This window comes from Cenococcum geophilum, assembly GCF_001692895.1.
Source record: "Cenococcum geophilum 1.58 unplaced genomic scaffold K441scaffold_96, whole genome shotgun sequence".
In the NCBI taxonomy this organism is placed as follows: Eukaryota; Fungi; Ascomycota; class Dothideomycetes; order Gloniales; family Gloniaceae; genus Cenococcum; species Cenococcum geophilum.
The window spans coordinates 267508-280166 of NW_027137654.1; the positions used below are offsets into that span (position 1 = coordinate 267508).

Sequence of the window (12659 nt, forward strand, 5' to 3'; positions counted from 1 at the left end):
AGAGCGGACGTTATAGGCTTAGGAGTATATACTTATCTAGTTCTATATTAGATCTAAACGTGTTATAAACTAGTTATAAATATAGTTAGGGTATAATTTAGATTTTTATTAACTTACCTCTATAGCTTTTTATATATCTATACCTCTTAAATTAATTCGGTAAGTATAGCCTTTATTTAGCGTCTATAGGTACTCTAGAAGATTTAAATAATCCTTAATTATAAGTATAGTAAGAGGATTAGTAGATACCTTTGTAAGAAATATAATATAAGGAACTTTAGGCTAAATACGTTTAGAACTAGATTAGAACGTATTTAGAATATAGTTAAAACTTACCTTAATCTAATCTTACGGCTATATTTAACTCTCTTCTAGTATATAATCTTCTAACCTAAGGACACTGTCTTCTAAATTAATTTTAAACTTATTTTTATTATTACTAGGAAAATCTAGTAGCTGGTAATTATTAGATAGATCTATTTAAATTAGAATATATTTTAAACACGTTATAAACACGTTATAAAATAGTTACCTATAATAGTTGGTTCTGTTTTAGAGCCGAGAGGTAAGTTATATAGTGGGATAAGCGATTTAGGCTCGGTTGACCACGTAATTTATATTTTCAGCTAAGGCTACCCTATGTAGGGATTATGCATTAGCGCTTATGGTAGACCCACCCTTTAGCGTAGCCCGACCGACTTATAACCACGGAGTGTTAGAATTAAGCGAGGGATGCTGACTAAGCTCTGGACACATTGTAAAGTTAAGCTTGCATGTCAATCTAGATAGACATTAACCGTATCTACTGCATCACGAATCAATCAATATTTATCGTCTGCGTCATCTCTATTATCAATTAGACCCTTAAGATACCTCCGCTGTGACCTTATGACCTTGTAATTCTAATACCCTTATATATATAATTTGCTAATATAATTATAAAGTAGAGATATTAAAAGAATATTTACGCCGTTTAAAATCCTTAAAGAATAAGCAATAGTGGATTTATAATATATATGACAAAGGTATTATTTAGCTGCGCCCCTAGCCTAGCTAACCGAAATTAGCTAATAAAAGGAGCTGTTTAGTTACAAATTACCTCTATATCTATACGCCTTTTATTATTATCTATTTTATAGTTAGTTGCGGCTTTTATTATAGCTTATAATATAACTTTCTAGGAAGAGGATTAAATTTAGTAAAATTAAGTGGGTTTAGTATATAAATATAACGAAATGAAGTTCCTTTATCAGAATTAAGCGAGAGATGCTGACTAAGCTCTGAACACGTTGCAAGAGCGAGCTCTGCATGTCAATTTATATAGACATCAACCGCATCTACTGCATTACGAACCAATCAATATTTATTGTCTATATTATCTCTATTATTAATTAGACCCTCAAGACACCACCGCTGTAACCTTATATCCTTGTAATTCCAATATCCTTGGCATAACCTTTTTAGAAGAAGATTAATTTTACTATTATAGTATAAGGAGTAGAAGCAGAGAACACCAAAATCGTGATTTGACCCGCACTGCTCGGCGGGGGTTCCTTTCCATCTTATTAGGTCCGCAAGGTCTTATTAAGAGTGAGAATCACGTTTATTACTGGTGCAGTAGCGCTACGTTATAGCTATAGGTCGTCTTTAAAAACGTTACCCTTAACGCCGCTAGAATAGCAAAAGTTTTTATAGGCTTAGCAATAAGCTCGTTAAAATTACTATAGATAATATTAAAAATAGAGGAATATTTTAAAAACTACCTAACGTCCTTCTACCTACACGACCGACCTAAGGCCATAAGCTAGTGCTTATATTTACTGGTGGAAGTAATAGGTCTAGGAGGACGATAGGACATCCCTATACTTATTCCGCTTTAAGACTCTAGTAGTAAGGGCACAGGAAGAATCTTAATACTGTTAACCGCATTAGACGACGTTAATCCTCCCTTAAAATAGCGGCGCTAATCCTTCCTATTTAGGTAGCAGTCTAAATAGTAATATTAATCCCCCCTAGATGGCGACGTTAACCCTTAGAGTGGATACCCTTTAGGATAGACTTAGTTAGAGTAGAACGGACTTAGATAGGCTGGTCTTAAAGAGCTAGAAATATACCTAGTAGAAAGGTTAGAATGGATAAAGATAGCCTAGGTATTGGTTAAGGCGAGAGGATAATAAGTTTAGTTGGTAGACGGCTAAGGGACGATAGCTGCGCGGTGTTAAGTTACTATAGGCCCACGTCTATAAGATACGGTCGGCCTATTAGCGTAAGATCGTTATAGGTAACGCGAAGCAGTAATAGCTGTGGGGTGTAGTATATAATGGCAGCGACGGATAACTCTAGGAACCTTACCCCTTTACTAACTCCTAGTGGACCTATCTTAGAGGAAGGATTAATACCTTGTTAACGACACTGTCTATATAGCCTAAAAGGACGGATACATATATTAGTCTATCTAAGTAGGGGTAGGCTATAAGGATAGGCTTATAGAGCAAATTAGGTGCATATAGGTAGGAGCTAGCATTGCCTACTAGCTACTATAACTATGGCAAGGAACTGGGCAAGCAGTTCTGCCAAACTTGCTGTGTATAGTAACTCCTGTAGCTCTACAATATATATATACTCTGGAGTGGCAGAATCGGCGGAATTGGCAGAGTTTGGCAGAATTGGCAGAAAGTAGGAGGTAACGTGCCCCAGTGCCGTCACGTACGGACCACGGAGCCGTGGACGACGAAAAACTATCCTTCCTATTAACCTTCTATATAACTAGCCTTATAGGCCGCTAGCCTATATTATACCTAGATAACTAGAGCAGCTAGGAATAGAACCTAGGCCCTAACTATATACCCTCCTGGACGGACTTAGAAGAACGCATTAAGATGGTTTTTCTATAGCGCCTTAAAGAGGCGACTACTTATGCTTAGCAGTTACCGATAAGAAAAGAGGCTATATAGGCCACATAACAGCAGAAGGAAAGGTTTTACCCGGTTCTAGATAGCAGTACGGTTTCCCTTTTATATATATATATACCAAGATAGACCCGCTGCATGGACCCTAATGGGAACCGCAACAGCGTAATTAAATTAATTATTATAAGAAGTAGAACTCTTATATACGAAATAAATAAATATAAGTAGTTAAGATAGAGGATCTAGAGGAGAGTTCTAAACGTAATTAGACACGCTATCGCGTACCGGGTCGTATATAACGGCATATAATGGCACGTAATGGCAAGCTGTACTTATATTTATTTCGTGTATAAGAGTTCTGCTCCTTGCACTACAATACTAAAATCAATTATCTTCTAAAAAGGTCATGCTAAGGAACTTTATTTCGTTATGTTTATATACTAAACCCACTTGATTTTACTAGATTTAATCCTCTTCCTAGAAAGTTATATCATTCTACTAGTATATTAATGCAATAGTACTAGGGTATATTATTTACTATATTCTGCCTATTACGGACCTTATATTAGAAGTATTATAAATACTTATTAGGAGCTGCGGGAGATAGTATAGGCTATAATGGAAATAGTTAAACCTAGGAGCAATGGTCTTACACCTAGGGGCAAACGTCCTGTACTTTTGTATCTAGAGGCAACGGTCCTACACCTAAAAGGTAACTCTTACACTTAGGGGTAAGTAAGTCGCACTAATGGCCTCGCTAAAAGTAGCTCTAACTTAAGAAGTCTAAGCAACCCCCTTACTATACCTCCTATTTAATAAATGGAACCTTTTACTTTCTACTTTACAACTAATTTACCTATAATTTCTAAAGCCGGATATCACTAATATAAAGCGCCGCAACCTATCTACCCCTAGTAAAACGAAAAAGAAGCTACGGCTTTAAAGCCCTAGGTCGAAAGCTTCCTATCTAAAGGAGATAGATTCGATATATAACTAGGCCAGGCTATATTAGCTAGTAATAGCGAAGTTCCCAATCAATTCTCTTACGCTAGTATAGACTATTAGCGTAAACAGGCCTATTGACGACGTCTATAAGTAAAGGCTTTATAAAATATTTAAGGAATAGGATTTCCTTTAAAAAGACTTAGGGTATTAATTGCGAGTGGCCTATATTAAAGCCTAAGTGCAAAAGATGCTGGACTATATTAACCGCGGACGGGCTTATAATACTGATTTAGGAAGCGGTAATGCCTTAGGAGATAAATCGGAATATCTATTATTTAAAGAGTAGGATATAATAATTAGAGAGAAGGCGGAGCTAATAGTGGGCAATTATAGAGTGGAGGCATTAAAAGAATATTTACGCCGTCTAAAATCGCCAGAGAACAAGTAGTAGTGGATTTGTAATATGTATAATAAGGGTATTGTCTCCTATACCTAGCTAACTGAAATTAGCTAACACTAATATAGATATACTGCCTCCTAACCTCTATATTAAGCTCCACGCCAATTAAGAAGATTTAGTTCTACCTAATAACTATAGCCAGATATAGGCAGAGCTGACTACTTTATTATCTATAGATAGTACTCTTTTCTAAATGTTAAATATAGTAGTAGAATAGCAAATGCTAGAGCTTCTAGAACTTAGCGGTCGGGTTAAATTCCTAGTTAGATAGCTAGGCACTCTTTAGAGAAACAAAAATTAGAGGCCAATAATTACAAAATAGTGCGAGTTCTTAGTGGGCTAAGTAATATTTAACATTTTAACATTTAAATAGATGGCTAGCTATAGGATTAATAACGTAAGCGAATTATATAACAGAGCTAGAAAAATGCTAATGTTTATAGTTCTGGTTTAATACTTTTAACTAAGTAATTAATTTAGTATCTTAAATCCGCGATTAAGTTAAGATTAACGTCCAACTAAATGACTAGATTAAGTTAGCGGGTCTTCCGCATAACTATACCCCGGAGGATATTTAAAAGTTATTCTATCCTAAATCCGAAAGCAATATAGAGATTATACTAGAACATTATCAACGGGATCTCTTTCTAATAGCAGATAATAAAGTATATAAAAACCTATATAAATTTACGCTTTTAAGACCAGATCTAAGCTTTCCTAACATTTACTCTCTTCTTAAGACTATAAAATAGGAAGGGAAGGTGATAAGTATAGTAATGTCTTATATCGGCTAATAGCTAAATTATAATCCTATAAAGGTTACCGAGCGTAATAATAATAAGCCTCTACTCTAAAATAATTTATTACTAGCTTTATAAGAGAGGCATGGTAAAAAAGCGGATAAGTAGTTATTAGAACTTTAAAAACAGGTCCTTAAATACGTTAGGGATAATATTAGCGAGTTTACCTACCTAATAATGGAGCATTATCTATAAGAATACCTATATGGTAATAGCACGGCTTATACTAAACGATTTGAGCATAATACCTAGAAAGGTGTATTAATTATAGTTCTTAACATTACCGGTCTATATCTCTAGTATAACGTACTACTATAATATAACGCCGAGGACCTAAGAGAGATATACTCTAAACCTACGTCTATAATTGCTTAAGCCGTATACAAAATTATTGGCCATATACCAGAAGTATTACAAAATCCTACCCTTAATTAAACTAACGCTATAGACGACTTACGCGAAATAATTAAACTATTAATCGTAAGATGGGTAGTAAGGCAATACGTAAAAGTATTAGAGAGCCCTACTAAATATTGGCAGCTATTAGTAATTAAGGCGATAGAGGCATAGCACGCAAATATATGGCACTAGTAGAAGACGTGCCTCTACTAGCTTCTCCTTGGCTCCCGAACCTAGTATACAATCCGCTAATATCTGGTAGTGCGCATAGTACGGGATCTAGTATATACGAGTTAGAAGTGGAGCGGCCCAATATAGAAGCGCTTAAGGACGGGCCAACAGCCGGCTATATCGGTACATTAACTTCTGTATATCGCTAATAGGCCAAAGATCTATTATTACAGCTAACGCTAGAGGGCTTGCAAGAACTTTAAAGCTTATACCGCAATTAGACCCTACCCTGGTTAGAACAGTAGAAGAATAGGCTAGAGACTTAAAGAGTGGGTAAGAAAGGAAGCGGAAGTAGTAATATATTAGACTATACGCAACTATAATCGTTAACTATGGCTAGGGGTTTTTAGGCTTGGAGGAAACGCATTATTACTTAATCTAAAATTTAAATATACAATTATTAGTTTTATAATTAAATTTAGTTTCATTATAAATACTAAAAAGGTACTTTCCCTTCTTATCTTAGCTAAGTATATAGCTTACCCCTAGGGGATACATAGTATTCCCTATCCCCTTCACTTCGCTAGGCCTATTAGCAGTAACACTTAAAAGCCTAGCAACTACTAACAATTCCTTCTCCTTAAATATGGCTACTAAAAATTTTAATAAAGTATATCGTTTACCTAGTACTCTTAATAGCAAGTTTTTTTCTATAGATTAAGTTATAGATACTAATATAGTATTTTTTAATAGAACTTAATAGGGAGTTAGGTATTAGCGAGGTCAATAACAGCTCTGATAGGGAGCTAGGTATTAGCAAAGTTAATAATAGCGACTCTAATAATAACGGCCTATATTATAGAAGAACATCTATAGATAATAAACGAGACCTTAAAAATATTAGCTTTGGAGACGATAAGCAGGTAGATACAGCATCTAAATTATATTCCTAGAAGATTAATTACTTAAAGGATAAGTATAAGCTTAAAGGTATAGACCCTCTTAACGTATAAGATGGAGAGCTAAAGAATTATAGTGCAGGATCTAATTAAGATGACGAACTCTCCCTATTTCGACGGATATTAAGCAATTAAAATGCTGCAGTAACTCTATATAATTAACTATAGAAGCAGGAAAGCCAGATTAAAGTCCGCAGCAGTAGGCGATAAATACTACCCTGGCTTTTTTCTTAATCTATTAATAATTATTAGTTAACTACTTAAACCTATTACACAGCCAAACAATCGGTTTTTTAACAACGTCACTATAACTTTTAAGAACTGGCGGGCCTTATATAGCAGTAAGCATATATATAGTCTACCGTTTAACCTAGAGCACTATACCTTTTAACTAGCTATGGCAGCAACAAGGGAGGTATGGTATATTATAATGCATCCAACTGTATCTATAATAACCAATTTACCTTCCTTAAAGCGGGAGCGTTGGAAGCGCCTTAAGAAATTGTCTTAGTCTAGTGCATTACAGCTTTACTATGCCCATTTTCTCGCCGGATATATTAAGTAGGTTTTCCTTATCGGCGAGCTTCTTAGAGAGGGGGTTAAGCCTTTATAGACACTTAATGGTCTATATTTAAGGAAGATTATATTTAATAAGTAGACTATTTTCTAAAATAAGTTTATAGAGGAATAGGAGGGTTACGTGCAAGAATTCTTATATAATAATTGTTGGATAGAGAACTAGCTGGCATTTTACGCTTATAACTACGGCGCCATTATAGAGATTAAAGTAACTAAGTAGCTTAAATCCCTACTAAAAGAAACCTGTCTTCGCCAAAATAATAAGGAGTTTAAGTCGGAGGAGGACACCAATATATCGGATAGCATAGAGTTAATATCTTACGAAGAGTTAGAAACCCTAGAAGAGATTAATTACCAAAGCTTATATACTAAGAGCCTCTCTACTAAGGGCCTCTATAAGCTTTAAAACGAATTAGAACGGAAGTATATACTTAACAATATTGGTAGCATATTATATGCTTTAGCGGTTAATATCAACTATCTAGATATAAATTCCCCTAATACTAACAATAAGCTAGTATACTATCTCTTAGCTAACCGGAATAAGGTTTTAAGAGAGTTTCGGGAGCTATAGGACTTTACGTTCTATTTACTGGCCTTCTACCCAGTATATAGCAACTTCTTATTACCTTAGCCACCTTCCTTCCTAATAGATAACCTTCTAATAGTTATAAAAGATAATATAAGCTACTGAACCAACGGCGCTAACACGCTTAGCTATGGGTATTTTTAGGTATACTCTAATATTAAGCGTAGCATCCGTTACAGGCTAGACAATCTTCTTGCTACTAAGGGTATTATAACGGCAGCACTTGGCCTCCCCAAAACTGAAGCTAATGCCTCCACAAACATAAAGGGGAAATATTAATAGCTTTTACGGCGCCTATAAGGGCAGTTTACACCAGAGGACCCCAATTCGTCTAAGCCGTTTATACGCGAGCGGTAGTGTATTAAAAACATAATCGTAGAAGAAGGATTTAACTTTTGAATAGAGTAAGTACTAACTATCTAAGTGTCTAGGCTAATAGATAGTCGCCATAGTTTTTTAACGGTCCTTAATCCAATCTTTTAGCTAATCCGTTTCTATATTATAGAGACTTATCGCTATATATATCTACTCCGGTCCTTTAGACCGTCGGTCTTCCCTAGTATACTTAGATCTTTCGCTAGAATATTTAAGCTTGCAATTAATAAAATATATACTAGGTTTAAGGCTAGGTATTACTTTAACGGAAGGTATATCCGCACTTAACTGCTTAGGGAGTTACTACTTTACCGGGTTCCCTAAATCTCTTATAGGTTTAGTTCTCGACCCTTTAGGAACAATAGATAGTATATAGCGAGGAGCGTAGCTATATATTAACCCTTAAATATTAGATCTCTAAGATAGTAGAGATAGCCTTTACTTTATTTAGTAGCCGCAAGGTAAAAACAACCAACTATTGCTTATACACGTAGCTTCTATCGCCTTTTACTATGGTCTAGAGGTTATAGCAAGTCGTTATAGTAACGTCTAGTTTAAAGAATTCGGTAGTATATTAATTAGAGGACTAAGTAGAGCGGCTAAATTCTTAGAAGACTTATTCTACAATTTATAGATACTGCAAACGGTCGCGTTTGTTAATTACTAGTTCAATTATACGCTAAGATAGGGTAGTTAGGGTGCTAATAAGACAAAAGAGGAACTATAGCTGCTAGAGCATTAATAGGCATTAATACGGCGATAGTTATAATCTAACTATCCATTTTCCTAGGCGTAGGTTAATAATCCGAGAGCTATTAGGTCTAGTAGCTAATGTTTAATATAGAGAGTATAAACCCCTTAGCTTATACTTTGCACCAAAAAAGGTTCTATCCTTAACATTTATATTAACTAAGGTCCAGTAGGACTTCTCTTAATAGCTCTATAACAGCTACGCTAAAAACAATAAGTTAGCAACTAAACCATTCTCCTTACTATATGCTATATAGGTCTTAGTGCTTTATATAGCTATTAGGTATATAGCCAAAGGGTTAATAAATAAGGAATAATGGATTAATATATTATTGGTAGCAATACTTTTAAACCAAATTAAATACGTTCCTAAGATATATCAATCCAAGCTTAGCTATTAGAGGGTTATTAAGCTAGTCGGCTATATACTACTAGTTACGGCAAGACCTAGCAGCGTGAAATAGATAGCAATTAAGGCTAAAGATAGGATAAAGCAGCCGATAAAGAGGAGAAGGATTAACTTTAGCTGCGCTATCCTGTTTACTAATATTCCCAAGTTAGTTAAGGATAGTTTTAAGTAGTAAGAAAAGAATTTTTAAAATAGGGATTAAATGGTGTTAGAGTACTATTAAGCTGCTTAGCTCTACCTAGCGGGATATCTTAGCGACCTACTTTGCGATATAATGCTAATACTAGCATTAACGCTTGCCTTATTATCAGTAACACCTATAGTAGCACTAAAGATATAGCATTTTAGCGTAGGGGCTTAAAAAGACCCGGTATTATTTGCAGCAAATTTAGTAATAAAAATACTATAGTTTCTTCGGCCTAAAGCGTTTCCATAGAAAACGGATACTAGGTCAGTGCTACGAATCCCAGAAATAACAAAGAAGTTAGGTATATATTAAGATAAGCTGTAGATAGAAGGGGCTAATAAATATAGAGCATAAAGGAGTAAATAACCGGTTACTACAAGATATAGAATAGGTTAAAGTAGTAAATAGAAAGCGAGATAGCCCTCGAAATAGTAATATCGCTCTTTATAGTAGTGATAAATTACTATAAACTCGTAGAGAGCTCCTCTCTCTACGGAAAGTGTTGGTGACACAGGGTAACTCATTAATACTACTACTTGAGTAGGTACAGTGATTTGGGTTAATAATGCATTGATTGTTCTAAGAAGAAAGGGGGTGGAGGAGCTTAAGGCTCCTTACTACGCTAGTGCCGCGGCGCCACGTGACGACCACGTGCTCAACTCCTAATACTGGCAACTCTTCTTTTATAGTTGCCGTCTATAGATAGGTAAAGTAATTAAGCTGTGATGGAGCTAGGTTATATTACTCGCCATATTACCATATTTTGCCATATACTGCTACATTCTGCTAGATATAATATTCTACTAAATTCTACCAGCTATATTCTGCCAAGTTCTGCTAGCTATATTCTACCAAGTTCTTCTAGCCATATTCTGCTAAATTTTGCCAACCCCTAGTATAAACTAGCTAATTAGGATTTTCTATCCCCGGGATAGAAAATCGCTATTAGCTCGCTTACTACTAGTGCCTTAGCGGCCCTCGCTATATCTTCTACTCCCTCTTAACCTAACCTTTAACTTATATACGTAGAGTATTTATATTAATAAATGTCTCTAGTACCTTATTTAGGTTTGCCTTTATTATTATATCTACTAGGTTATCTTAGCCGTTAATCTATTAAATCTTAAAGAGTTCTTAATGCTTATAGGACTGTTAAAGTACTATAAGATTTAATTATAAGGCGTTTCTCCTTCGTATTACTAAGCTTAACTAAATACTTATATAGGGAATATAAGTTAGTGTATACGATTATAGGGATAATAGGAAGTTTAAGTCGATCTGTAATTATCTTAACGGTAGTTCCAATTGCAATTGCTATATTAACTCCGCTAACTATTCTATATATCTCTGACGCTAGAACGCTTTAAGTAACGCGTTTGCTCTTAGTTAAGCTCTAATAGATAAGATTGCTATAGACTGTAAAGTCGTTCTCTCTAGTAGATTTATTTGCGATAATAACCTTATATCCTAGCTAGGAGCTAAAATCTTTATTATTTATAAATAATTTATTAATAAATACGAAGAGCTTAGTAGTAGGAAGATTAATAGGTATATAGAGTAGTCCCTAATTAAGATGATTTATTTACTAGGAAAGACGCTTATTTAGGGTAAGAACGTTATCCTTAGTTAGTTCCTGGTATTAAGCGGTAATAGAGAGATTAAAGGAAGCCTTGGGTTAACAGATAGAAGTAATATAAGCTCTGCGAGCGCGTTGCTCTATATATCCTTGCTTTAGAGAATTAACGTTAATAACGTTAATCTTCTTACCTTAACCTTTCTAGCGTAAAGCAATGGAATCCTTATTTAGGGAGAGAATATATTTATTAAAAAGTAATAGTATTATTAAATTAAGCTTTTCCTTTAGCTTTGCTATAAGATTTGCCTTTACTAGCTTATCTTCCTTAAGAGCTGAGAATTAGTTATCTCCTAAGATAATAATATTATTAGTTTATATACTGACAATTCTAAATGGGGTTCCTATAGTTGTAATAAGGAAGTAGGGATTAAATATAGAAGTAGTTATTAAAAGCTTCTCCTTGTGGTGTTTACTGTAGGTAGCCTACTAATAAGTTTCTGCCTCTATAATTGTAACCGACTACCGGTACCATGCCGAAACGCCTGTAAAACACCTGCGTATCGACTGCGTATCACCTGCGTATCGACTGCGAATCACTTACGTATCACGCTGTTTTAGTTACATATTAGTCTCTCCTTTCATCTTATTACCTACACCTTCCTTATGTATATATAGACGCTTTAGAGCTACATTTACAATCAAGTCGTTTATTCAATTCTCCCACACTGCAAAGCTTACAGTTATGAGCCCGGCCTGCACATCGTACTGCATCTAATCTTTACATTCAGCGCTTACTAAGCAATCCATCTACTACCTTATTTAAGAAGTCACTACTTCTACTACCTTTGCAGTGTCTTGAGCTTCTTTATCTACCAAACAAATGGACGATTAAACCTAACCAACGATCGTACCCAACCGACGACGAACTAACGAATCAAATAAAAAGTTCGGAACGTTAAAATAAGGTTTAGCCTCAACGCTAGCTGGACCCTGACCTAGACCCTTCCTAACCCAATTAAACTCTAAAATAGCAACTTCTACAAACGAATCTTCGTCTAAAATCAACCTTATCCTTAACAAGCTATCTAATTAGATTTAATGGTTCTTTATTATCCAAGGCACTGCTAAAACTAACAAGGTATAGCAGTACATCAATCCATCTAAGAAGAAAAACAAGTTTCTAAAGCGGGAACCACCGAAACGGCCTACACTAGCAGACGTACTAGCCACCGCTATATCGATAGCTCAGCTAGACCAAAAACAGCTCACTACCTATAATTAGCTCTACGCCGAATACAAGGACGATCTACGCGTACACTAAAAGCAAGAACAGGCTATTAAGGATATCAGCAGCTACATTGTTCGCTCTACATCAGTAGCCTACCTTCCCCTCATTAACGGCCTCAAAACGGTGCACGAACGGCTTCAAGCATTAAAGGCCGCACTAGCTCCTACCACCTTAGGTCGAAAGCACGACATCCTTAATTAATATATAGCTTTGAAAACCTATAATAAAAGGCAGAGTATTAACAAATGGCTGAATAGCTGGCG

The 12659-nt window shown here is 35.3% G+C and overlaps 1 protein-coding gene across 1 annotated transcript; it reads left to right on the top strand.

Moving 5' to 3' along the window:
* Nucleotides 1-10704: 10704 nt before the first annotated feature.
* Nucleotides 10705-10899, top strand: K441DRAFT_596092 (uncharacterized protein; the record flags this gene model as incomplete). Its single annotated transcript, XM_067645023.1, has 1 exon — nt 10705-10899. A coding segment is annotated over one exon (195 nt), but the record flags the coding sequence as incomplete, so codon positions are not given.
* Between the last annotated feature and the right edge of the window lie 1760 nt (nt 10900-12659).